At 44.4% G+C, this 27,912-nt stretch overlaps 1 protein-coding gene across 3 annotated transcripts; it reads right to left on the minus strand.

The window, feature by feature from the left end:
- Positions 1-1,792: 1,792 nt before the first annotated feature.
- On the minus strand, positions 1,793-26,664 carry LOC144930381 (uncharacterized). 3 transcript variants are annotated; one of them, XM_078851938.1, is made up of 5 exons: positions 26,583-26,664; positions 25,143-25,201; positions 24,122-24,183; positions 22,668-22,940; positions 1,793-2,199 (listed from the first exon to the last, which is right to left on the minus strand). In XM_078851938.1, the coding sequence occupies exons 1-5, from the start codon at positions 26,633-26,635 to the stop codon at positions 2,107-2,109; spliced, it is 540 nt and encodes a 179-aa protein (XP_078708064.1). In that variant the 5' UTR covers positions 26,636-26,664; the 3' UTR covers positions 1,793-2,106. The 3 variants fall into 3 exon arrangements, 2 of the variants coding, with proteins under 2 accessions (XP_078708064.1, XP_078708065.1); XM_078851939.1 differs by lacking the exon at positions 1,793-2,199 and adding an exon at positions 12,404-12,908; XR_013635510.1 differs by lacking the exon at positions 24,122-24,183.
- Positions 26,665-27,912: the final 1,248 nt, after the last annotated feature.

The raw sequence follows: 27,912 nt of genomic DNA on the forward strand, positions 1-27,912 counted from the left end.
AGTATACCGCCTTAGAGGCCTCTATTGTTGGGGTCCCCGGGCTTGCCACTTATACAGCAAAAACTTTAAATGCCCTGGCGTGTTTTGCGGCAAAGGCAATTAATACTACATCCCAGGCAATTGCCCTACTTAACACAGAGCAACACGAATTAAGGGATGCAATTTTGGATACCAGAGCAGCCATTGATTTTCTGCTCTTGAAACATCATTTAGGCTGTTCCACGTTTCAGCATATGTGTTGTTTTAATTTAACTGATAATAGTCATTCCATAGAAACTAGACTGGCCAAATTGGCCAATCTTATGGCACACATACGCCAAGATCTGGGGTCTGAGGGCTTTTGGAATTGGCTTACAGGTTGGCTGCCCTCTCTAGGATGGCTGCGACAATTCTTCGGTTATGCTGTATTTGTGATTGTTGGGCTTATTTTTTGCTGCTGCTGTGTACAATGTATTCCCTCTTTGTTAAGGCTTTGTAGAGACCTACCCTGGCAGGCTCCCCGAGTTATGTCCTTGTCTGTCCGGGAGTTAAATCACTTGCAAAAGCAAATTGATGGCTGCCATAAGATGGCCGAGCACAAATAAACAAAAAAGGAGGGGATGAAGGGTTCATGTAGAGTTCATGCACCTCAAAACATTCAGGGCACACCCTGGGTGTTGTGTAGGAGCAGTGCACACACTGCTCTGTCCAAGGACATGGATCATGGGAAGTCGCCCAGAGGACATGAACCGTGGGAAGCTTCCTTGGACTGGGCTCAAGGCCTGAGAACAAGGACTGTAGTAGATAGAGGCTGGTAAATAAGAATATTAATCAAAGTCATATTGTTTCCTTTGTTGATGCCTTTTGCGGTCGGAGTATGTAATGCACAGGGGGGAGAGAAATAAAAGAGAGGGTGGAAAAGCTGACAGGCAGAAGCCCGTCTGCAGACCAGCTTGCTTGCTTGCTTAAAGCTTTGTCCTGTCTTGTCATTGAACCGCAACAAGTTGAGTCATGATAATGATAACAGAGACAGTGCCATTACAATGAAAACACTGGAAGGGGCACCCTCCAGGTAAGGAAAAATTGTCCCCTATGGTATTGTGCATTCTACACTCCCTCTTGAACTTATTTGGGCAATGGGACTTCCACAATTATTTTCTTACCCTCTTCCTATCAATTTCCCTATCATCTTCTTCCATGTCTCTCAATCCTCATTCTTACATTCCCCACACCCCCATCCCATCCTCCTCACCATATGAACAGAACCAGTTGTTATCTTTTTGCTTTCTCCCACCTAGCTGGCTTGTTTTTCTCAGGATCCTCCTCATCTTTTAATTACAGAGAATAGCTGATTTCACTGCCTTTCACCTCATTCCACCGCTACTGCTAGAGTCTCCATAAATGAGGCACACAGCTGACGCTACTCTGCACACCTATGGGAAATGAAATAAACCCTTGTATATCTAAACCCCTTTCCATTTTTTCACAGTTTATTAAAACACTAAAGTGCCAAATATAGGACTATTTTTATCTTTAGCAGAATAAACAACAGAAGCAGCATCGCTGCCAAGATAATTACCTGGAAAAAGCTGAACTACGTAGTGTATACTTTTGGATCACAGAATTGTGTTACTGTGAATACTGTGTAAATACCAAAGTAACCACAAACCAAACTAAACCAACCTGTTAAAAAGTCTATTTCTGAGCTGTCACAGGAATTAGTCACATGTGCGCAAAAAACAGGGCATTGTTAGCCTGTGAATTAAAAACAAAGACTCATTATTTATTTTTCAATAGTTTTCTTTTTGTTTGGTTTAAAAATTGCATGTGAAAGGAAAACTGATTCACTTGGATTCCTCTTCAGTGACCTGACTGGCTCAGTCTACCTTCATGGTGTTTGAAAAAATAAAAAACTATTGTTCAGTACCAGAGCATGGCCTCAAAGACATCTCCTCACAGCTCCCATGATACAGGGGAGCATATTGGACGCGCGTAGCCACTGCCCCATCCTGCCCGAACTTTAATTGTTCAATAATAATTGAGAACCACAACAAAGATCAGACGGAACAAAACAAGGAAAATTTATCGGAATGCCTGGAGTGTGTCCACAACTCCTAAAAAGCCAACCTAAGGGGATGGGGAGAGCACTGTGTTAGAGTCACTCTCCGGTTTCGCAGCATTGCAGCTTGTGACCGTGGTGGGATGTTGCTTTCTCTTCACCTGGAAAAAATAGCAAGAAAATGAAAAGTTACAAAAATCTTAAAGTGAGACCATTCAAAATCATACATTTTTGTGATTACTCCATTACTTTGAAATCAGAAGAGGCTGGAGACTGAGTTTGGTTTCAGATCCTTAAGAAACCAGCAATTGAAGGAACCAGCCCAGCAGCTCCTTGCCTTTCTTTCCCCTCATGAATGGTAGGCTGCTTACAAAAACAGTTTAAAGAAATCGGAGAACCACAACTCCAGCAGGACCTATCTTCTCTTTGTTGTTTTTTCTCCATACCTCTGCACATTCTAATGTGCACTGTCCTATAAATGTCTCAATGTGATCCTGGTGATGCAATAAGAGGGGGGAACTAAGGACAGAGCTGAGAGGAGCCCTGTTGCAGGCAGGCTGGCCCTGGAGAGTGCTGCAGAGATCTACCTGCTGTGTGAGAGGGAGAGAGCAATGCTAAAAAAAACTGAAGGGAAAACTGCCAGAAAGGTGCAGGGCAGGGGAGAGATGAACCCATCTAAAGGCCTGAGAAAACAAGGGTTCTACTTTCCTTAGGAATAGCTGGGGTCCCTGGGCTGAGCAGAAAATGGAGGGAAAGCCTGCTGCTGAATGGCAGGGGAGATGAACCCTCCCCCACAGTGACAGAGACAAACAGCAGTGATGTTTCCTGCACAGAGCTTGGAGACTGCAGGGCTAGAAAAGGGCTTAGCTGGGGTGGGGGGCAGGGCAGGAGCTGGCCAGCCGGCTAACAAGAGTAGGTTGCTGAGAAATCAGACAGGCTTTCAGGGCACTGGTTTTCCAGTGAGGAGTGTGTATTGGCTCCCTGAATAGAGGTACAGGGAAGATTCAGACCCCAGGCATCCAGCACCTTAGTGTAGCCAATTACTTCATTTTATCACTATTTATTCTGTGTTGTGTAATGTTATGATTAACTGACATGCTATGTCATATATGCTAAATAGATGTAAATTGTAGGATTATAAGACTGATCAGTAGTCAGACGCAATAAGATCCCCCACTCGTAAGAGTCTAAGAAGGGCTAAAATGAAAGGCCCACAGGCTGAGGCCTGTAAGATGTCAGTGTAGCCATACTAGGCCATTGGCTTAAGAAAGACTTGACATAAGTCCCGACCAAAGAATGACCCAATGCTACAAGATTATGGGAAAAGATGTACCAATGGGTGGTATTGCAAAATATTAACCGCAAGAGTAATTTTGACTATAAGATACCTGATAGTCACATTTTTCTAACACATACACATGCGCAGAGTGTAAGGTGTAGTCAGAATCACAAGATAAAAGAGGGTTCCCAGACTGGGTAAAATGAGTTTCCTATGGGAAAACTCCAGCAGGAACCATCTCTCTACTGATGATCAATTTGCAAAACATCCATCAAACCCGAAGAATATCGTTAAGGATGTGAGTATGACTACATTTGTAACTTGTGCATAAGTCTTTATAGGACTTCTATATGCTTGGGTAATCATAATCCTAATTAAACCTTTAATAAATCTTGTAAACCAAACTAGACCTTGTACATGCGAATGTATATGTGGTCACTATCCTTGGTCTTTATGTGTTCCTAGAAACTCGAAGGGCTTGGCTACACTTGCGAGTTAGAGTACATTAAAGGAGCCCCCGGTGCACTAGCTCACTACCCGTCCACACTGGCAAGGCACTTCGAGCACTCTGACTCAGCGGCTAGAGCACTCCTGGTACTCCACCTCGGTGAGTGGAATAACGTTTTGTGCGCCCTCACTGGAGTGCTGCGGCGCCAGTGTGGATGCCCTGGTCTGTTAGTGTGCTCCAATCGGCCTCCAGAAGTGCCCCACAATGCCTGTCCTAGCCACTCTGGTCATCACTTTGAACTCTACTGCCCTGCTTTCAGGTGACCAACCGTCAGACCCGCCCTTTAAATTCTCTGGGAATTTTGAAAATCCCCTTCCTGTTTGCTCAACCAGGCATGGAGTGCTCTCAGCGAATCTTTCCAGGTGACCATGCCTCCATGCACCAGGCAATCCCCAGTATGGAGCAATGGCAAGTTGCTGGATCTCATCAGCGTTTGAGGGGAGGAAACTGTCCTGTCCCAGCTGTGCTCCAGCCGTAGGAATTACGATACCTTTGGGAAGATGCCAAGGGACATGATGGAAAGGGGCCATCATTGGGACGCACTACAGTGCAGGGTTAAAGTGAAGGAGCTGCGGAATGCCGACCTCAAAGCCCGTGAGGCAAACAGCCGCTCCGGTGCTGCCCCTGCAACCTGCCATTTCTACAAAGAGCTGGATGCGATACTTGGGGGCAACCCCACCTCCATTCCGAGGACCACCATGGACACTTCAGAGCCCAGTGCAATAAGGCAGGAGGAGGAGCAAAGCGGGAGCGAGGGTGCTGAGGTGGAGGAAGACACCCCGGAATTCTTAGATGCATGCAGCCAGGAGCTGTTTTCAAGCCAGGAGGAAGGTAGCCAGTCACGGCGGCCAGTGCTTGGGGAAAGACAAACACCAGAGGAGGTTCCCGGTAAGCGGCTTTTATTTTGGGAAGGAAGCTATTTGGTGCGGGCTCTTGGGGCGAGGGGGGTTAGGGCTGCACGCATGCCTAGATGCAGAATAGGGCATTGATGTGCTCTCTCACATCGCGGTAATCGGCCTCAGTGATCTCTTCAAAGGTCTCATTCAGAACTTGGGCAATGCGCTTGCGCAGGTTTCTTGGGAGAGCCACTGTGGTCCTTATCCCATGCAGGCTAACTTGTCCATGCCACTGTGCGTGAGGGGCAGGGGGACCATTGCTGCAGAAAGGCAAGATGCATATGGGCCAGGGCAGAAACCGCATTGCAGTAGAAGACCCTCCCTTGCTTCCCAGGTCACCCTCAGCAGCGAGATATCTTCCAGGACGAACTCCTGTGGAAAATGTGGGGACAGTGTTCAGTATAGGGGCCTCCTGCTGCTGTTGGCTCTTCCCAAGGCACAGAAACCCAGAGAACAGTACAGCCGTGAAACAATCAGTCACGCTTCACCCTGTGCTTACTCACCATTTTGGGGCTCCCATGGGTTATGTGCACTCACTTTGTGACGGGGAAATTATGCTATTGTGTAGACTGTGCTTGCCCTTAAGTACAGGGGAACCATTGCTCTGTCTGGTGTGAATAATGCTGCCTCTGTTAAGTGTTACATTTTGCCTTCACAGATGCAACCTTGAGATCTCAGCTGTCCGTGTTATCACCGGCCAAAAGACTCCAAAGAATCAGAAAGAGGCCACGCAGAAGCAAGGAAGACATGTTGCATGAAGTAATGCAGCAGTCAAGTAATGAAAATCGAAAAGTGCAGGAGTGGCGGGACAGCGAAAGGAGGATCTGCCAGCAGAATGAGGAGCACTGGCACAAAAGCGCGGTGCTCTAGCAGCAAAGCACGGATCGGCTGATAAGCATAATGGATCGCCACGCAGACTCGATTCAGGCGCTCATAGCCATGCAGGCAGAGCACTACCGCCCGCCCCCCCGCGCCCCAGCCCTTGTCCCAAAACTCTTTCCCTTGTGCCCCCGTGTCACCTCCAACCCACTTTCCCCAACATCCGGGTTCTTACTACCACCAGCTGCCTCCAATACCTGTAGCTTCACCACCCAGACCTGAAAACTACAACCCTTACCCACTGCACTCACCCCCCATCACCATGCAGTATAACCATCCTAAACTGCAGCACCCATTGCACAGCACTCCAGACAGGAAGGCTGAGTATGATAACAGGACATACGCAAATCTGTGATTGTACCATTCCCCACCCCACCCCCTTGCCCCTTCTGTTTCCCAGGTAGTTGTGTTTCTTTTCAATAAATGGATTTTTTGGCTTTGAAAACATTCTTTATTATTGCATAAAGTAAAAGATACCTTAGCCCAGGAAAGAAACAGACACTGCAAGTCAGCGTAGCAAACACAGATTCCTACTAACATTGGAACCACTGCACTTCACTCCCGTGAGGACACCAGACATTACTGTTGGCTTTCAGCCTCAAATTGCTCCCTCAAGGCATCCCTAATCCTTGCAGCACCGTGCTGGGCCCCTCTAATAGTCCTGTTCTCTGGCTGTTCAAATTCAGTCTCCAGGTGTTGAACCGCTGAGTTCCATGCCTGACTGAATCGTTCACCCTTCCCTTCACAAATGTTATGGAGGGTACAGCACGTGGATATAATCGCAGGGATGCTGTCATGGGCCAGGTCCAGCTTCCCATACAGAGAGCACCAACGGCCCTTTAAACGGCCAAAAGCCCACTCCACAGTCATTCTGCACTGACTCAGCCTGTTGTTGAACTGCTCCTTGCTGCTGTCAAGGCTCCCTGTGTAGGGTTTCATGAGCCACGGCATTAAAGAGTAAGCGGATATTCTCCAAGGATCACAGTGGGCATATCGAGTTCCCCTACAGTGATCTTCTGGTCTGGGAAAAAAGTCCTGGCTTGCAGCTTCCTGAACAGGTCAGTGTTCCAAAAGATGCGTGTGTCATGCACCTTTCCGGGCCAGCCTGCGATAATGTCATTGAAACGCCCACGGTGATCCACAAGCACCTGGAGAACCATAGAGAAATATCCCTTCCGATTAATGTACTCAGAGACTAGGTGGGCTGGTGCCAGAATTGGAATGTGTGTGCCATCTATCACTCCTCCGCAGTTAGGGAAACCCATTTGTACAAAGCCAGCCACAATGTCACGCACGTTACCTAGAGTCACAGTTCTTCTGAGCAGGATGCGATTAATGGCCCTGAAAACTTGCATCAACACGATTCCAACAGTTGACTTTCCCACTCTACGCTGGTTAGCGACCAATCGGTAGCTGTCTGGAGTTGCCAGCTTCCAGATTGCAAAAGCCACCCACTTCTCCAACGTCAGGGCAGCTTTCAATCTGATGTCCTTGTGCCTCAGGGTGGGGGGGCGAGCTCCTTACACAGTCCCGTGAAAGTGGCTTTTCTCATCAGAAAGTTCTGCAGCCACTGCTCGTCATCCCAGACTTGCATGATGATGTGATCTCACCACTCAGTGCGTGTTTCCCGAGCCCAAAAGTGGCGTTCCATGGTGGTGAGCATGTCCGTGAATGCCACAAGCAAATTCGTGTCATATGCATTACTCGAGTCAATATCATTGAGTTCTGTCACTTTGGATCATAAGGAATAATGTGACTGCAAAACGTGATGTGCTGGCGAGACTCGTCAGCATACTCCTCAGCAGTTCGGGGTCCATTCCCACAGATTGAAAGGGAAGACAGAGTGAGCAGTACAAAAAAACGTTGAAAGATGGCGCCAAATGTGGGGACGGAAGCACAGGGATTGCTGGGATGCAAACCGATGCATCACAGGGCATTGGGACAGGACACAGAATATCCTGCACCCCCCACCCCCTTCCCACAAGCCACAGCTCCAGAATGGGAAGAGGTGCTCTGTGGTATAGCTGCCCATAATGCACCGCTCTCAATGCCACTGCAAGTGCCACAAATGTGGCCACGTCAGTCTGCTTGTTCCTGTCAGTGTGGATAGACTGCAGTGCTTTCCCTGCTGAGCTCTCCGAAGGCGGGTTTAACTCAAAGCGCTCTACACCTGCAAGTGTAGCAATGCCCTAACTCTGAAGCAGGTAGCCGAGGTGACTTTCACTCTCTTGATCTTGAAACTGTAGTCACAAAAGCTGAATCCACAGTGGTGTAATACAACATTACTAAATTCACTTAAAATAAAATAGAATAGGCTACATTAGAGATGTGAATTGCATTGTTCATCTGGGAAGAGACTTGGACTACAGCATGCTGAGCGACACTGGAGGGGGCAGCTGAGTCTGGAATGGTAGGAGGAGCAGAATAAATACCCACCATTACAGTGTTGCCAACTCTCATGACTTTATGGCAAGTGTCGCAATATTTGGTGTTTTTGTTAAAGGCCCAGCTCCAGTCATTGGGAGGAGGGAGGAGAGTAAGTTCTTAGCCCTCATGGTTGCACAGAAAAGCTTGAAAACATGACCTGCACACATAGGGGTGCTGGAACTAGGGGTGCTGCTGCACCCTCTGGCTTGAGGTAGTAATAACAACCCAAATACATGGTTTCTGCCTTAAGCACCCCGCTATAAAAACTGTTCCAGCACCACTGCCTGAACATAACCTAAAGACTCAGAAAACAGAAGATAAGGCTGGGGGAGGGCAGGGATTTGTTAGTCTCTGAGGTGCCACAAGTACTCCTTTTCTTTTCATGATTTTTTTAAGACACTCATGATTTTTAGGACCTGACTGATAATTTTGGCATCCTTGGCATTGGCAATACTGGACTTAACAGAACCGGCGCTGTCTGGAAGACCGTAGCTTCAGGAACCTGAACATCTGGGACACCAACTCCACTCAGTGTGAGCCAGAGTGCTGACCTGACAACTGAATCAAAACCCACTTTGATGTTGATGTATGCCATGTGAATTGGGTGGTTAAATTCTCAGTGAAGCTCAGTCAGAAACTGGAGGGTAAGGACAGCATCCATTGTCCACCACCCAGCAGTGAAACCTGATTGCTGTGGAAGCTGTTAAGGAGCAGCTGCACTCTACCAAGCAGAATGTGAGTGAAGATCTTTCCTTAGAGGCAAAGCTCTGCAGTAGCGTGGAAATGCCTTGTTGCAGTGGGAGCCCCAAGGGGCTTTCTGGCTCACTTAACCAGAATGCTGCCTTACTCTCCCGGGGAGTGAACACCATAGGGGGAGCTCTACCATCTTTTTTGCAGGATGTAAACATGTCCTCGCCTCCAGTCTTGTCCAGATCCACTGGTTGGTACAAACAGTGAGACAAGAGGATGGTCTCATCTCATATCTTTTGGGGATGCTCACACCAAAAGCAAGTGCTAGCTTTATGCAATACTTTATGTTTCCCAGCTGCACTGTGTATAGGAGTGAAAGACTCCTTGCTCATCTCCACTGGACCTGACACAATCTGAGCATCTGTGGTATTTTAAAGAGAGGTTTCTTTTTGCTAGCTATTTTGTGTTTTCTGCAGATGGAAAATCATGCTGGCAGGGGAAGTTTGGCTACTCCTTTTGCCGTCTCATATGCATTCTTAAAGATTCTTTTTCTCCTGATCAAACTTTTGATTGAGCCTGTTGTGATGCTGTTTGCCATATATTGGGTCAGGCTGTCACATGGGGCTGCAGGTTTCTTCAGCTGGCTAGTCAGCATGGGAGGTAAAGTGCAATGTGGCAAATTTCTAGTGCATCAAGAGGAGATGGGAAAAATCTGTAGGAGCAGTAACAATTACTCCATTTTACATGTCCTGGGGACTCCACTCTATTTTGGTGATTGGTTTTGGTCCTCTCCTTTATGTTCCATTTGAATGACTTCATGTCGGAGTGGGTAAGAGTCCATGATATTTGACTGGGAGGATTATTAGCTAGAAATGGTTTTCCAAGCTTAAGATACGGAAATAATAATAAAACGATATGGAACATGGAGGGCTGCATGGGTGACTAATACAGGCAGTGTAAAACACACCAGAACCTGTTGCTTCTGATATTAGTTTATTGCACATAACAGTCTTATTCAAAAAGCATACATCATGCTGAGGCAGTGATTTAAAAAAAGCTGGCAGGAGCATATAATGCTGGATGGATTTTGCCACTTAAGCTACATGTGGGTAATAGCTGGTAGTGGGTAATATGTAGTGTTTGACCTTTACATAAATGAATGAATATTACACTAGAATGTTGATTGATAAGAACTTTACTTCTATTAAGCAGTAGGAATTGTTTCGTGCTGTTTGGGGCAAAAAGGTTTTATATAATTGGAGTTGTAATTAGAAATGCCAGCCCTAATTACCCATTACCTATTTCTGTTTGAGGACTGTAGAAAAAATATTCACTTTTGACAGCTATTTCCACCCTCTAATTACTAGTGAGAAGGTCTGGACAGAAAACAGAGTCTAGATCATCTAGTAATAGGAAAGCCAATCAAAAGAAAAAGCAAGCCATTATTTAAGTTCTCTGGATGATTCATTGAATTATTGTGATGTCATTATCATCACACATTATATTCCTTCCAGTTAATTGGTAGTGTAGGGCTTTACACTGAGGCCCCTTTACCCTGCTCTGTCTGTTTAAAGGAGCCATACAGTAGGAATAAATTGCAGTGTAAAGGGACCTTTGAGCAAATGAGAATCAGGTCCCAAGTCTTCACAAATACTGGGTATCCCTTCACCACCCAGCCGTAAGGGTAGCAAAGAGTATGTCAGTATGAATTCAGCTCTTTGGGTCACTTGCCTTGACATGCATGTCCATGGGGTTTGTCATTTCTCCTTGAATCAACAGATCCCACTGACACCTCTGAAAGCTAATTAACATGAATTGCCCACAGCCAGTATTTTTAAAGCAGCTAGTCCAAAGCAGAGCTCAATCTCCCATCTCCACATAAAGCACTGCAGGCATTAATGGAGGACAGCATTGTGGAAGCATTTCTGAAGTCTGTCCCCCCAGCAGAGATAACACAATATGTTAGCACTGGTATCACACTGGTTGATCTAATGTATGAGCGTGGGGGCATACTATATAGCCACATAATACTGTTGCTATACTCTGGGCCATTCTGTTTCTCACAAAGCCACCCCCTTTGTTGATTTTAATTCTCTGTAAGACAACTCTGTAAGCCATGTTGTCAGTCGCCCCTCCCTTCGCCAGAGCAACGGCAAACAATCGTTTCACGCCCTTTTCCCTGGATTGCGCGAGCAGGAGCAGATGCCATAGCACAGCAAGCATGGACCCCATTCAGCTCACCACAGCAGTTATGACCATTGTAAACACTCGCGCATTATCGTGCAGTGTATGCAGAACCAGCACCTGAAAAACCAGACAAGGAGGCGACAGCAGCGCAGTGATGAGGACATGAACACACTTTTCTCTAAAACCGCGTTCCCCTGTAATTTGGCGATTACGGTGTTAATGGGGCAGGCTCATGCCGTGGAATGCTGATTCTGGGCCCGGGAAACAAGCACAGAGTGGTGGGACCACATAGTGTTGCAGGTCTGGGATGATTCCCAATGGCTCCGAAACTTTCGTATGCATAAGGGCACTTTCATGGATCTTTGTGACTTGCTTTCCCCTGCCATGAAGCGCAAGAATACCAAGATGAGAGCAGCCCTCACAGTTCACAAGTGAGTGGCAATAGCCCTGTGGAAGCTTGCAACGCCAGACAGTTACTGGTCAGTCGGTAATCAGTTTGGAGTGGGCAAATCTTCTGTGGGGTTTGCTGTGATGTAAGTAGCCAATGCAATCATTGAGCTGCTGCTATCAAAGGAAGTGACTCTGGGAAATGTTCAGGTCATACTAGATGGCTTTGCTGCAATGGGATTCCCTAACTGTGGTGGGGCTATAGACAGAACCCATATCCCTATCTTGGGACCGGACCACCAGGGCAGCCAGTACATAAACCGCAAAGGGCACTTTTCAATGGTGCTGCAAGCACTGGTGGATCACAAGGGACGTGTCACCAACATCAACATTGGATGGCCTGGAAAGGTTCATGATGCTCGCGTCTTCAGGAACTCTGGTCTGTTTAAACAGCTGCAGGAAGAGATTTACTTCCCAGACCAGAAAATAACTGTTGGGGATGTTGAAATGCCTACAGTTATCCTTGGGGACCCAGCCTATCCCTTAATGCCCTGGCTCATGAAACAGTACACAGGCACCCTGGACAGTAGTCAGGAGCTGTTCAGCTATAGGCTGAGCAAGTGCAGAATGGTGGTAGAGTGCGCATTTGGACGTTTAAAGGGTCGCTGGCACAGTTTAATGACTCGCTCAGACCTCAGTGAAACCAATATTCCCATTATTATTGCTGCTTGCTGTGTGCTCCACAATCTCTGTGAGAGTAAGGGGGAGACATTTATGGTGGGGTGGGAGGTTGCTGCAAGTCGCCTGGCCACTGAATACACGCAGCCAGACACCAGGGCAGTTAGAAGAGCACAGCAGGAAGCAGTGCGCACCAGAGAAGCTTTGAAAACCCGTTTCATGACTGGCCAGGGTACTGTGTGACACTTCTGTTTGTTTCTCCTTGATGAAAACCTGCCCCCTTGGTTGCCTCTAAATTCCCTGTAAGCCACTCACCCTCCTCCCTTCGATCACAGCTTGCTTGCAAAGGAAATAAAGTCACTATTATTTAAAAAACATGTATTCTTTATTAATTGATTATAAAAATAGGGAGATAACTCACAAGGTAGCCCGGGTTGGGTGTGGGAAGAGGGTAGGAGGGAAGGAAAAGGCCACTTTAAAACTTGTTGAATGCCAGCCTTTTGTTGCTTGGGCTGTCCACTGGGGTGGAGTGGCTGGGTGCCCGGAGCCTCCCACCCTGCATTCTTGGGCATCTGGGTGAGGAAGCGATGGAACTTGGGGAGGAGGGAGGGTGGTTAAACAGGGGCTGCAGTGGCAGTCTGTGATCCTGCTGCCATTCATGAACCTCCACCAGACGCTGGAGCATGTCCGTTTGATCCCGCATTAGCCCCAGTGTTGCCTCAAGCCTCCTCTGATCTTTCTGCTGCCACCTCTCCTCATGTTCATCGGCCACTTTCCTGTACTCTGCTATTGTGTCCCTCCGCACATTCTGCTGAGCTCTGTCAGTGCTGGACGACTGCATGAGCTCAGAGAACATTTAATCGCGCATACTTTTTTTTTGCCACCTTATCTGAGATAGCCTTTGGGATGGAGGAGGGAGGCTTGAAACATTTGCAGCTGCTGGAGGAAAAAAAGGGAGTGAAAGCATTTAAAAAGATACATTTTACATAGCACATGTGATTTTGGTACAAGGTCGCATTTTGCATCTTATATTGAGTGCCTGTGGCTTTGGTGTTAGAGATCACACATGCAGGACCGGGCAACAGAATTCGACTTGCAGGTGGCCATGGTAAGCCATAGTCTTTCGGCTTCTGCAACCTTCATAACAGCAGCCCCCTTCTTTCCCATACCAAACAAAGCCCACTGAGTTGGCCATTTAGTGCTGCAGTTTTCCTGTTAACGTGCAGCAGCAGAAACCAAACTAACCCCCTCCTCCATCCAATTCTCTGGGATGATAGCTTTTCCCCACCCCCCACCTCCTGGCTGGTATCAGGGAAGATCCCTGCTAGCCAAACACGAACAGCTCAGTGCCAATGGCCCCCCCGCACGTTGTGGCTAACTGCAAGGAGGATTTCTTTTCAGCCACAGGCAAACAGCCCAGCAGGAACGGGCACCTCTGAATGTCCCCTTAATCAAATTCCCCTATTTCAACCAGGTTACCATGAATGATATCACTCTCCTAAGGATAACACAGAGAGATAAAGAACGGATGTTGCTTGAATGCCAGCAAACATCAGGACCATACGCTGCCAGGCTTTGTCATGCAACGATACCAGATTACTTGCTACTATCATGACATGGTAAAGTGTCCTACCATGGAGGACGGAATAAGGCTGCTCTCCCCAGAAACGGTCTGCAAAGGCTTTTAGAGTACCTCAAGGAGAGCTTCATGGAGATGTCCCTGGAGGATTTCTGTTCCATCCCCAGACACATTAACAGACTTTTCCAGTAGCAGTACTGGCCACGAATGCAACCCAAGTCCTCAGGGCTATTTAATCATTAAAAAATGCTTGCTTTTATAACATGTATTATATTTTAAAAAGTACACTCACCAGAGGTCCCTTCTCTGGTTTCGCTGGGTTGGGAGGGTATTTCAGTCAGGGTGATAAGAAGATCCTGGCTGTTGGGGAGAATGGTGTGCTGTGTGCTCTCCCCAAACTCGTCCTCCTCCTCATCTTCCCCAAATGCAAAATCCTCAGCCATGGTGGAGAGTACCCCATCATTGGAGTCCACAGACAGGGGTGGGGTAGTGGTGGCGGCCCCCCCCCCCTAGATTTGCATGCAGCTCAGCATAGAAGCGGCATGTCTGGGCCTCTGTCCTGGAGCATCCGTTTGATTCTTTGGTTTTCTGGTACGCTTGTCTGAGCTCCTGAAGTTTCATGCGGCACTGTGTTGCCTCCCTGATGTAGCCTCTGTCCCTCATGGCCTCTGAGATTTTTTGAAATGTTTTGGCATTTCATCTTTTGGAATGTAGTTCTGATAGCATGGATTCCTCTCCTAATACAGTGATCAGATCCAGTACCTCCTGTTCGGTCCATGCTGGAGCTCTTTTTTGATTCTGGGACTGTATGGTCACCTGTGCTGATGAGCTCGCCTGGCCAAACAGGAAATGAGATTCAAAAGTTCCCGGGGCTTTTCCTGTACACCTGGCCAGTGCATCCTAGTTCAGAGTGCTGTCCAGAGTGGTCACAATGGTGCACTGTGGGATAGTTCCCGGAGGCCAATACCTTCGAATTGTATCCCCACTAACCCTAATTCGAAAAGGCGATGTTGATTTCAGTGCTAATCCTCTTGTTGGGGAGGAGTACAGAAATCAGTTTTAAGAGCCCTTTATGTCAAAAAAATGGCTTTGTTGTGTGGATGGGTGCAGGTTAATTTGGATTTAACGCTGCTAAATCCAACAAACGCATAGACCAGGCCTCTGAAAGCAGAGCTCTCCATTGATATTATGGTATACTCTGAAACCTCCAAGATACAGTCATTTATAATATTACAGCAGAAATATACAGATTTAAGGTATTGCAAATGTTATATATGACAACTATTGGGCTGTGGATCTTCAATAAGTACAGTAAGACCAAGAGTTAAGGTAAATGGTGATAATCAACGTTGATATGTCCAAAATGTAACATTTTGCATCCTTTAAAAATAAATGCTCCAAAGCAGGTCTCACAAACAGACCATGTCTATTTCTCTCGAAAAGGTGGAGGAAGAGGAGGAGGATGTAATTTCATGCTGTGCCTAAGGCTAGCTAAATCTTTAATCTATCCATTCATAGATGTATTGTACAGTTTGAAATAACTACTCCCTTAGCTCCATATTACCACAAACTGCCTGCAAGAACTGTCTGTCAAGTGAACCACATCAAAAGTCAGACCCTCATTAGACACATTCTAGTGTGAGCATCCCACACCAGGTAAAGTAGGGAGCTGTCTTTCCTTTTATTCTTTGCCTTTATAAGGCTGAAGTGTATTCCAATATATTTTCAGGAACTGCCCACATAACTGAATGATGTCTGTTTGCCCAGAAAAAGAATATAAAATGGCAGATGGATATCTGGGATTTAATATTTCAATTTTCTCTTCCAAATACTACTATTTACTTGGGGTTAAATTTTCATTTCTTCTTTTTCTTCAACACAGAGACATATGAAAAGATCAGCATATATGTTACTTCAGCTCCTGGATGATGGAAACACTACAAGGATAGCAAATCTCATGTTGTTTTTGTCCCAGTGACAGCTCTTCTAGCTATTAAAAATAGATGAAACACACGTACAAACAGTTGCTATCCCTAGGCTGCCTGGCATGTTTCAAACAATATTCCACTTCACGTCCACTAAGTTTTCCAACTTCAGCCTTAAAACCCATTTCTTGTTGTGGGGCAGACTGCCTGTATCAGAAACCAAAGCTCTGTTCCACAAGTACAGTCCAGAGCAGATCTCCTGCCTTCGTAATGCAGAAAATCACCTTTCTTCTGCTTACAATCTCAACAACTGACTATGGCTAACCTAGTATTAACCTTAACCTCCTCCAGCTGTGATCGCCTCGACATGTACATATTTACCAGTATTTTTCAGGACTGCCAGTGAGTCATACACAACATTCATGTGAGTACAAAACACAACTGAAAGATTCGGAAAGGACCATTATACAAAAAAAGGAGGACCAGTGAAAAAGTAAAACAAACATCATACAAACGTGCAGTGTCAGGGGACTAGCAATGGAATACAGAGACCTTCACCTGTCACGTAATGGTGTGAATGGATCAATTGTGCCCATGTTATTACTAAAGTTGGTCAAATTAATTCTGAATAATATCCAGTGTGAAATTAGGTCTTTTCTTCCTGTTCATTGAATGTTTGTGAATTCATCCTACTTTCCACTCATGCATTTGATATTTTTAAGTATTTACCAAATAGTTTGATTGAACAATTTTCAGCCTATGGAATGTCTGCAAACTGTTCACTTTTATTATTCACTAGTTATTATTCATCATTTGTGGCGTGTGATTGTTCACCTAAACTGAGATTTTCAAAAGAGCCCAAGGAAGTTAACTGAACATCAGGAGAATCTGGGAACCTAACTCATCAGGCTCCTTTAAAAATCCCAACCCTAATCTAATAATGGTGGTGTTTCCCCCCCAGATTAGAGGGCTGAAACTTTCTAAGCAGGAGAACAATAAAAGCAAATAATAAATACTCTTGTTAATCCACAAATATCCTTCTCTACATGGAGACACTGATATTTCTATGAAGAATAAACATTTCCAAACATTTATAAGATCAAAACCCTATTTTCACAAATATCTGCAGTCAAAAAAAAAAACCCAATTAAATTTCAAATGAATGGTTGTAAATAGTGGTTTGGCAGCAATCAACCAGCCCTAGTTACTACCATCCAATAGCTACAGAATCCTAGATGGTATGTGGCAAGGCACTTCTTTGCCTCGCTTGACTCAGTGTTTTCCCCTGTGGCGATGGGTTGGGAGGATGGGGGAAATTGGTCGCACTCCAGAGCATTTTTATTCATCGCTTGGGTTTTATTTTCCAATATTTACAAGGAGGGTCTTGGGGGAGGCCCAAGCAGTACTCTTCAGCCAAATAAAAAAAAATAAAAAAAGAAACTTTTAACGCAACAAGGGAATACCTTTCCCTGCCCCCTCTCTGGGTGTTATCTTATTATGCTGGCTGCTGGGTGCCAGGCTTTCCCCAAACTATCCATTAGCTCGGTTGTTTCCTCTATAGGGAAGAGAGCAGGCTTTCACCCAGGAGAAGCCTCTTCTCCCTGCTGCCATTAACCCTTCTGCAGTTTGTCTTTCACCTCTCCAATCAGAAGAGGCGTTTTTAAAGGCCACTGGCATCCCTTAATTGGACTCAGGTGTCCCTAGGTGACATGATGTAACTTTTTCAGCTCATAGAAAAAGGGCCTTTAGCATTCTGAGGCTAAAATACTTGTCTTCCGCCACGCTCTGGTGGCCCGCCCACTTCCTGGAACCCAACAGGACCACTCTCTGGTGGCTGTCCAGTATGACTTTGTCACTAGAGCCTATGTGAAATGAATTGGCAGACCAGTTCAGTATCTCTGCAAAATTCCCAACATAAAGAATTAAAAGTGAATGAGTATAGAATCTGAACTGCACTCTTATCTTTAGGGTTGTTCTCTCATGGTTGAAGCAGATTGACAAGACAGTGTCTGGAAGCTATGACTGCACTGAAAATTGATCTATCATCCGGCATCTTTCACAAGTACTAAATAAAACTGAAATAAATTAGAGACCTGTTTCTGCCAACCATACATAAAGTAGTATCTTATAGTAGTTAGCTATTACTCCACAAGAGTAAGGGTGCCAGAATCTGGCACTAAAGAAGCAGACCACCTTGATTTTGTTAAATACTTGAATAGGAGAGCCTTCTTTCTTCGGTAACCATCCCTAAAATAGACAGAGAGTTAGTACTCCTTTAAGAAACAAATGCTAATTTCCATCTCATCATTATTCATGTAATACTCTCTCTCATTTTTGATGAGGAAGGATATCCTCTTAAATGAGTTCTGAATCTCTGAGTATTTTCCTGAACACATATATAAAACGGCAGTCTGAGCAAGTAACCCAAATTCCTAATTCTTCTTGTGTGGCATTTTCGTATAACATCTTGATAATGAGTATTTTCTTTTAACTGTTGCTTTGATTTATGGCATACTCAGTGTGACTAAGGATTAATTAATTCTGACTTGATAAAATATACATGTGTGACTCACATACTGTATCTAAATTTAAAGCAACTATAAACCACATTGCAATACTGATGTAAACCTTTGGCATATCTTTGATGCATACAGTTAGAGATGGACTGAACTGGTACTGAAAAGTTCATTTGACTGAATATGAAGATGCCTTTTGCTTCTAAATTAAGCATGTTGAAAGGCTTAATTTAAATTATATATATTTGATTCACATACAGTATACAAGAATATAAAGTGGATGAATATTTAATTAGTTAAGAATAGACTAGGAATGTTGGCTTGTGCGCTGCCCATACTGCTCTTGCTTTTTGGAATGATACTAATCCACACAACCATGGAATGAAGATTAAATCAGGCCTGTTTGGATACAAAGTCTATTTTAACGTGAAAGAAAAAAAGGGGAAGATTGTAATTATGAAAGACTACCTTTTGTCTGCAACGGTCTTTGCTGTGACTATTACATAGAAACAAACAGCAAAGCCCATAATACGTATCTGATGCAAATGGAGTGCCAGTAAGAAACTGGCTTTTATTTCCTGGCCCCAGTCACATGATCTGGATCAATACCCCTGCCATCCAATAGGGATCAGTATGTACTTCCACAGCTACTGTTACTTCAGTTTTATAGCCTTTGTATCAAGAGGACTTCCCCTGCAAGATCTGGTCATAAGTAAATGAAAGCAAAAGTAATTAGCTGTGAGTCACACACACACACACACTGGAAACTTGATTTACAGGCACAAGTTCTTTATTATTATTGTTTATTATTTGTATTACCATAGCACCTAGGAGCCTTTGTCATGGACTTTGTAAATACTATTTTAATTGTATTAGTGTTGCACAACCTTACTTTGATCCTAGATGTCTGATCTGCAAACAATACTATTAATAAAGTTTCATGCAACAATATAAAAACATTTAAGAAAAATGTGACTAAAGCTGTATTTCCCCCTTATGTTTCTTTGCTCTTAAACAATCCTTTACATAGCATTTAAACAGAAAAATAAACCCCTCACCTACTTTATTTCTAGGGAAAAGCTGTGACGACCATATCTAGTGTTCCAGCTTGCAGTGATCCTGGGATTTTAGATCTGAGTTCATGAGACAGATATGAATTTGGTGGTTTCAGATTTCTTTGTTTGTGGTAACTATATGCTAAAAAACCTGAGCTACTGAAGAAGAAATTCTGCAGGTAGGCTTGTGCAGCATGGTGTAACTCATGCTCATAGCGTGGCTCATTGTCCTTTGTGCCTGTACTAGCTAGACCCCACATAAAGGGCTTAGTTCACTACTGCCTGTGAACTCATGGACCTGGTTGTTTAGCAGCAGGGGCTCATGTTTTCAGATGCAAAGGTCCCAGGTCCCAGCAAGACTGAATTATTTCAGTGGCATAAGCCAGGTGGCATGATGTTGAATTTGAAAAGGCCTCTACAGGTATGTCTACATAAAAGACCCATGGCAACGTCCCAAAGCCCGGATCAGCTGACTAAGGCTTGTCAGGCTGGGCTGTGGGGCTCAAAATAGCAGTATAGCTGCTGTCAGGCTGGCTGGAGCCTGCTCTGTAAAATGCTCCCCCCTCGCAGGTTCTCAGACCCTGGGCTCCAGCCCGAGTCCGAACATCTACACGGCTAATTTTAGCACCACCGCCCAAGCCCTGGGAGCCCAAATCAGCTGACCCAGATGCTGAGACTCACTGTCACAGATTTTTTTTTTACTGCAGTGTAGACATATCCTCTATGATCCAAGTGTTGTTTTAGGCTGATGACTGAGATCATCTTCATCTGCTAATAAATCTGAAGGACTACTATATTTTGCTGTATTTAGAAATTCCAGAACTTCATCTCTTTTTGGTAGGAGATCATAGAATCATAGAACATCAGGGTTGGAAGGGACCTCAGGAGGTCATCTAGTCCAACCCCCTGCTCAAAGCAGGGCCAATCCCCAACTAAATCATCCCAGCCAGGGCTTTGTCAAGCCTGACCTTCAAACCCCTAAGGAAGGAGATTCCATCACCTCCCTAGGTAACCCATTCCAGTGCTTCACCACCCTCCTAGTGGGAAAGTTTTTCCTAATATCCAACCTAAACCTCTCCCACTGCAACTTGAGACCATTACTCCTTGTTCTGTCATCGGGTACCACTAAGAACGGTCTAGATCATTCCTCTTTGGAACCCCCTTTCAGGTAGTCGAAAGCAGCTATCAAATCCCCCTCTCATTCTTCTCTTCTGCAGACTAAATAATTCCAGTCCCCTCAGCTTCTCCTCATAAGTCACGTGCTCCAGCCCCCTAATAATTTTGGTTGCCCCCTGCTGGACTCTTTCCAATTTTTCCACATCCTTCTTGTATGTGAGGCCCAAAACTGGACACAGTACTACAGATGAGGCCTCACCAATGCTGAATAGAGGGGAATGATCACATCCCTCAATCTGCTGGCAATACTCCTACTTATACAGCCCAAAATGCCATTAGCCTTCTTGGCAACAAGGGCACGCTGTTGACTCATATCCAGCTTCTCGTCCACTGTAACTCCTTGGTCCTTTTCTGCAGAACTGCTCCCTAGCACTTGGTCCCTAGTCTGCAGCAGTGCATGGGATTCTTCCGTCCTTCCTTGTTGACCCTCATCAGATTTCTTTTGACCCAATCCTCTAATTTGTCTAGGTCCCTCTGTATCCTATCCCTACCCTCCAGCGTATCTACCTCTCCTCCCAATTTAGTGTCATCTGCAAACTTGCTGAAGGGTGCAGTCCACACCATCCTCCAGATCATTTATGAAGATATTGAACAAAACCAGCCGCAGGACCAACCCTTGGGGCACTCCACTTGATACTGGCTGCCAACTAGACATGGATCCATTGATCACTACCCGTTGAGCCCAACAATCTAGCCAGCTTTCTATCCACCTTATAGTCCATTCATCCAGCCCATACTTCTTTCACTTGCTGGCAAGAATAGTGTGGGAGACCATGCCAAAAGCTTTGCTAAAGTCAAGGAACAACACATCCACTGCTTTCCCCTCATCCACAGAGCCCGTTATCTCGTCATAGACAGCAATTAGATTAGTCAGGCATGACTTGCCCTTGGTGAATCCATGCTGACTATTCCTGATCACTTTCCTCTCCTCTAAGTGCTTCAGAATTGATTCCTTGAGGACCTGCTCCATGATTTTTCCAGGGACTGAGGTGAGGCTGACTGGCCTGTAGTTTCCCGGATCCTCCTTCTTCCCTTTTTTAAAGATGGGCACTACATTAGCCTTTTTCCAGTAGTCTGGGACCTCCCACGATCGCCAAGAGTTTTCAAAGATAATGCCAATGGCTCTGCAGCGCATCTGGCCCCATGGACTTGGGCTGGTCCAGCTTTTTTAAACAGTCCCGAACCACTTCTTTCTTCATAGTATGGGGAGGAGGTGACCTTGTTTGTGAAGTCTCCCATAAGAACCAGAGCCTGTGATCTAGTAACTTCCGTTAGTTGCCGGAAGAAAGCCTCGTCCACCTCATCCCCCTGATCCGGTGGTCTATAGCAGACTCCCACCATGACATCACCCTTGTTGCTCACGCTTCTAAATGTAATCCAGAGACACTCAGGTTTTTCTGCAGTTTCATACCAGAGCTCTGAGCAGTCATACTGCTCTCTTACATACAATGCAACTTCCCCACCTTTTCTTTCCTGCCTGTGCTTCCTGAACAGTTTATATCCATCCATGACAGTACTCCAGTCATGTGAGTTACCCCACCAAGTCTCTGTTATTCCAATCACATCATAGTTCCTTGACTGTGCCAGGACTTCCAGTTCTCCCTGCTTGTTTCCCAGGCTTCTTGCATTTGTGTATAGGCACTTGAGATAACCTGCTGTTTGTCCTGCTTTCTTAGTATGAGGCAGGAGCCCTCCCCTCTCGTGCTCTCCTGCTCGTGCTTCCTCCCGGTATCCCACATCCCCACTTACCTCAGGGCTTTAGTCTCCTTCCCCCGGTGAACCTAGCTTAAAGCCCTCCTCACTAGGTTAGCCAGCCTGCTTGCGAAGATGCTCTTCCCTCTCTTTGTTAGGTGGAGCCTGTCTCTGCCTAGCACTCCTCCTTCTTGGAACACCATCCCATGGTCAAAGAACCCAACGCCTTCTCTCCGACACCACCTGCGTAGCCATTCGTTGACTTCCATGATTCGATGGTCTCTACCCAGGCCTTTTCCTTCCACGGGGAGGACGGATGAGAACACCACTAGCGCCTCAAACTCCTTTATCCTTCTTCCCAGAGCCACATAGTCCGCAGTGATCCACTCAAGGTCATTCTTGGCAGTATCATTGGTGCCCACGTGGAGAAGCAGGAAGGGGTAGCGATCCGAGGGCTTGATGAGTCTCGGCAGTCTCTCCGTCACATCGTGAATCCTAGCTCCTGGCAAGCAGCAGACTTCTCTGTTTTCCTGGTCGGGGCGGCAGATAGATGACTCAGTCCCCCTGACAAGAGAGTCCCTGACCACCACCACCCACCTCCTCCTCTTGGGAGCGGTGGTCGTGGACCCCCCATCCCTAGGACAGTGCATCTCATGCCTTCCAATCAGCAGAATCTCCTTCTGTTCCCTTCCCTAAGATGTATTATCTAGTCCACTCTCGGCATTAGTGGCGAGAACATGAAAATGGTTGCTTACCTGTATCTGCACTGCTGGTACATGGGCGGTCCCCTTTCTTCTTCTGGAGGTCACATGCTGCCAAATTTCTTCACCGTCCTCCTGTCCCCACTGTGCAGCCTGCTCTGAATCTTCAGAACATTGTGCCCATAGAAGCATATCCTGACGTCTGTCCAGGAAATCTTCAGTTTCTCTTATGTAACACAGGGTTGATACTTGTTTCTCCAGACCTTGAACCTTCTCTTCCAATATGGAGACCAGCTTGCACTTTGTACAGACAAAATTGCTTCTGCCCTGTGGAAGAAAGACAAACATGGCACGTCCAGTGCAGGTCACAACAGCTGAACGCTCCCCATCCATATTACTTTCCTTCTACGAGCTTCCTCAAGAGTTGTAGTAACTACTCAGAGAAGCCGGCAAAATGTAAGCCTCAGTGGGCTCTCCCCGGGCAAACTCCCAGACAAACTCCCTCTGTTAGCCTCTGGTTTGCAGCTGACTGGCTTTTTGTAACAGTCAGGCCCACCCAAGGCTCACCTGGAATAAAGCACTCCCAATTCACACTTTTCAAACAACTAATCAAGCACACGGTCAAACTGTCAAACTGTATAAGTCACCTGCATTTGCTAATCACCACCATGTTTCTGGCACTGCTGTATGTGTTTTTATTTCAATGTTAATATGGGTGCTTTCAAAACATCCTCCAGTTCTCTCTAATTAAATATTTACCTGCTTTTACTTTAGTCAGTTTAGCTCCTTTTTATTACAAAGGTTTTTTCCTTACATTTTTGTTCAGGTACCATTTCGTAAGTGAGCACTGTTTACAATGGAGGAGCAAACTTATCTGAATTAGTTAGGGCTGCAGAGGAGCTGAATATTTATTTTAGTTAAAATGATCCTTTAACAACAGAGTCCAGACAAAAAAATTCTACTTCTCCTTTAGTCCAATTATTATCTTCTAGCTTGTTCTTTCACTCTCCTTTCCCATATGTTTTGCAGCCTCCTCCTATTCTTCCTTCCCTCATTCTCATATGGTTTCCAATTCCCTTATGATATCTGATCACCAGGGCCCTATTTTGCAAAGAGTTCAACGTGGGTAGACACCAGAGCCCATGAGGAGAACTGTTGACTTCCTTGCAAAATCTGGGCTCCAGTCATGATACACGAGCGTGGGCTAAGGGGTGGAGGTGGGAGTGATGGATGGGACAGGCCTTCTATAGAAAAGGAAGGGGAAGAATCGACAGAGAAGGGTCTTTTAGGAGCAGTGAAGGGATGTGAGATGATTGCAACCTCTTCTGGGCCGAGGTTTTATACATGCCTTTATATGAATTTGTATGACACCTAGGACAGGCAAGCCCTGATTATGATGGGGGCCTCACATAGTATAAATCCTACAAAATAATAAAAGGTGGATGCAAGGCTTATATAAGCTTCAGATAAATATCCAGATTTTAGATGCTGATCCATACTGAACTGACCTGCCACGCCGTATCAGCTTTGTCCTTCTCTCTCCTGCCAAAAAGGAAACTGAAGGAGCTATCTGCACAAACCAAAGAAATGCCTTTTAAACAGGAAAATGAAGTGCACTCTAGCCACTTGCCAACTCTGAAAAAGATTTGTTCTCAATAGCTCATTCAGTTTTTGTAGAATATTATTTAATAGTAAAACTTCACCTATTGTGTGCTGCTTTGCTTTTTTTCATTAAAGCAAATTACATAGTGTTTCTATTGGTTATGGTAAGTGATAGATGCTTCCCCTCGCCCCTCAGAAATATGTGGATAAAACCTGTCACTAGTCAGAATTGGATTTCATTCGTTTTAAAGCGCCACAGACACTTTCATTGTAAATGGGGCTTGACTGACAACACAAAGCGAATGAGCCCATTGAGAGCACTGACAGGACTCATCTATGATACAAATATAACTGAATCATGGGACGTAAGTACAGACACAGACGGTTCAAGATTTAAACCCATGGATGCCTGAAGATGTGGCCAGGTCCCATCCACTCTACACATTTTAACCATGCGGTAGCTGGGTTATTGGACAGCTGTGTCATAACGGATGCCCTGAGTTGGTTTTATTTGTGATGCAGTCAGGGCCTTAAGTCCCACCATAGCACAGTCTTTTATTCATACAGTTTTCTTGGGAAGCTGGAGAACAGCAATGAATGAAATATGAGGGGAAAGAGTCGAGTTAAGCTTCCGTTCCAGAAGAATATCCTTTCGTATTACAGAAAGAGTTCTAAAAGTCACTAGAAAAATGGGTTGCAAAGGGTTTATATATCTTCACAAAGTAAGTTTAGTTAAAGATGGTGTTTTTCGCTTAAAAAAAAACAAACCCTGAAGGAGTTTGAGGAGCCTGGCTATAAAAAGGCAGGTTTAGCACAGAGAACCTTTCCCATCTCAACACAGAATAGTATTTATTAATTAGTAATTATTCTTGTCAAGGATGGATTCACCCTGACAGCAGCAATGAAAAATTCATGACAGAGACTTACCATTTCTAATCAGCTGTATCACTATGTGGAGACTGCCAAACTTCGGAGACCAGCCAGTGCTAGGAACACAAACAAACATCATAGTTTCCATAGTAACTGAGATCACCTTGGAGATGATTAATACCAGTATGACGTACAATGGGTGTTCCAAAGATATCATCCTTTGCTGATTTAATCATGATCCAATATAATGTCATTTAACATCTTAGTGAAGAAAAAGGAATCTGTATCTCACAAGTATTTTCTCTTATTCATTAGGTGTTGGGTCCCAGAGGGAAATGCCTACTATCTGCTTTTATTCTATTTCTTGCTAGCAGAAGAAAAAACAACATATATGGCCATGGCATTTGAGCTATAAAAACACGGATAAAGTGGATACTTTATAGGAATGGTAGGTAATTTCCTGAAAGAAAAATACTATAAAAGCATGAATTACTCATCCACTGTATGAAGAGCCATGCAAAACAACCACTGAAATATTTCAGCTTGAGAAGCACTGCTCTAAAGCCTATCTGATGTGGGGGACCGGCAATTTTTTTTTCCAGTGTGTGCGCAGACCGGCAGCCGATGACTTGCGGACTGGCACTCGTCCACGGACCACAAATTTGAGTAGCACTGCTTTGGAGAACACATGAACTGGTGAAAAACGAATTTTTGCCTTCTGTGAGAAACACTGTTTGTATGACAAAATAATGGAAACATTCTGGATGGGAACAAATCCAAAAGTTTCCAAGTTTTTGCCCAAGGTGAAATTTTACCATCTTCACAAAAGCCATGTTGTGGAAAATCAGAACAGAGACAAAAATCCCATTTGTCGTGGATGCTGTCAGAAAGAAACTTGCATTGTCTAGGAACTAGCACAGGACTAGAAAAAGAAAGGTGTGGATTCTGTTCTTGACTTTCATTATGTCATTGGCTTAGTAAAAAGTGGATAATACTACTTATAAAAACAACGAGGAGTCCGGTGGCACCTTAAAGACTAACAGATTTATTCGTTAGTCTTTAAAGGTGCCACTGGACTCCTCATTGTTTTTGTGGATACAGACCAACACAGCTACCCCTCTGATAAATAATACTTATGTGGCACCAGTTAATCACTATTTCTAAAGCACTTGGATAGAAGGTGCTAGAGAAGTAATAATTTTATTATTTTCATGAAACTAGCATAAAATTTGATTTTCATTGAATTTGTCATTGGTGTGAATTTTTTCACGTATTCTACCATATATAAGTTTCAAAGTGGCAACTCCATGTTAGAGATATGAAATATTTCCCAAAATGGGCCTTGATCCTCTTAATACCAAAATAGCTATATCAGTTACATTCAGTTCTTATTTTCTCAAATAAGGACTGTGAACAACAGCTTTAGGATAGTTTTATCATTCTAATAGGCTAAAATCTTACACTGGAAAACTTACCTATGAATAAATTAATACTTACCTGAGTAAGGGGTGTAAGACGAGGTCCTTACTTTGTACCTTTTTTCTGCACATTAATTTTCTAATTCAGCTCAATTCAAATGCAGGATTCTCTGAGGAAGAAGTGAGAGTGGTTTATTCTTCTGCCAAAATTTTACTAAGGTCCAGATAATTAAAAGTATTTAGGTGCCTGACTCCCACTGATAGCAATAGATGTAGGTGCCTAAAGAACTTTGAGTATCTGGGCCTAACTTTTTGATTTGATTCTTACACCTAATTCCCAAGGGATTCATCAAGCAATAAAATGATTGATTGTGCTGGAAACTAAGAGCTGTATCATATCCTTTCCCAATAAAAGAGCATATAATCCAAACATATTGGTTATTCTCTGAACATTGTTATGTTGGGTACCAGATTCCTGCTGTATTCATCCCTTTCACTAACACAGCGGTTGTTCTGCACAGCCGGCAGTGGAACATACATGCCGATATGGGAGGGCAGCTTTGCAGATAATTAGGTGCAGATTCTCTTCTCACATATTCCAGTTTTATACCAGTGTCATTCCATTCACTTCAGTGGAATTACTCTGATTTAACACTAGCATAATTAGCCGATACTTTGCTCTAAATCTGAGGCTGTATTTGAACATTTTTAGTTAATTCAAGTGCTTCAGTGAGAACTCAAAGCATGCAGCAGAGTCTAACAGAATTAGGTACATTGTTTATTAACTTGTAATTGTGAAGTATTACTTTTTCTTAGTCATTTTAAATATAATAAATCATTTATAGGCTTCTACACAAAATACTAGAAGTCAAGAGATTCTGTTCAAGAAGTCTATTCTCAATTCTGCCTCAAATTTCCAGCGACAAATCACAAACAATCTGATTGAAATCAATGGGAGCTATAGGTGTCATCCCCCTGAAAATCAGGCCTTGAGCATTTCAAGTTCACTGTCCAAATTAATGTACCCTTTAGACAATTTTGAACTTACCTTCTCTCTCCCCTCTTTGATAAAATGTGGACAATGTTACTTTTTTGTAGTACCTCCTGTTAATGTTTTGACGCTTATTTCATTAATCTTTATATCATTCTTTAGGAATCCTTGGATGTGTTCCTCACAAGTGCAAAGCAGTACTGTATGATTTGATATAAATAGGCTTTTGACTCAGGGAGTCAAACACAATTTTTGAGCCTATTTCTGATTTTGGCCAGTATGCTGAAAAAGTGATACCATCTGACACACCAGAAGTAGCCAAGTGTTGCAAACGCATTCATATCCTATTTCATTACTGGTTTAACAATCAAACTACAGACTTGATCTGACAAACACTTAGGCACATGCTTAGCTTTGC

Source organism: Lepidochelys kempii, chromosome 3 (genome assembly GCF_965140285.1).
Source record: "Lepidochelys kempii isolate rLepKem1 chromosome 3, rLepKem1.hap1, whole genome shotgun sequence".
Classification (NCBI taxonomy): Eukaryota; Metazoa; Chordata; order Testudines; family Cheloniidae; genus Lepidochelys; species Lepidochelys kempii.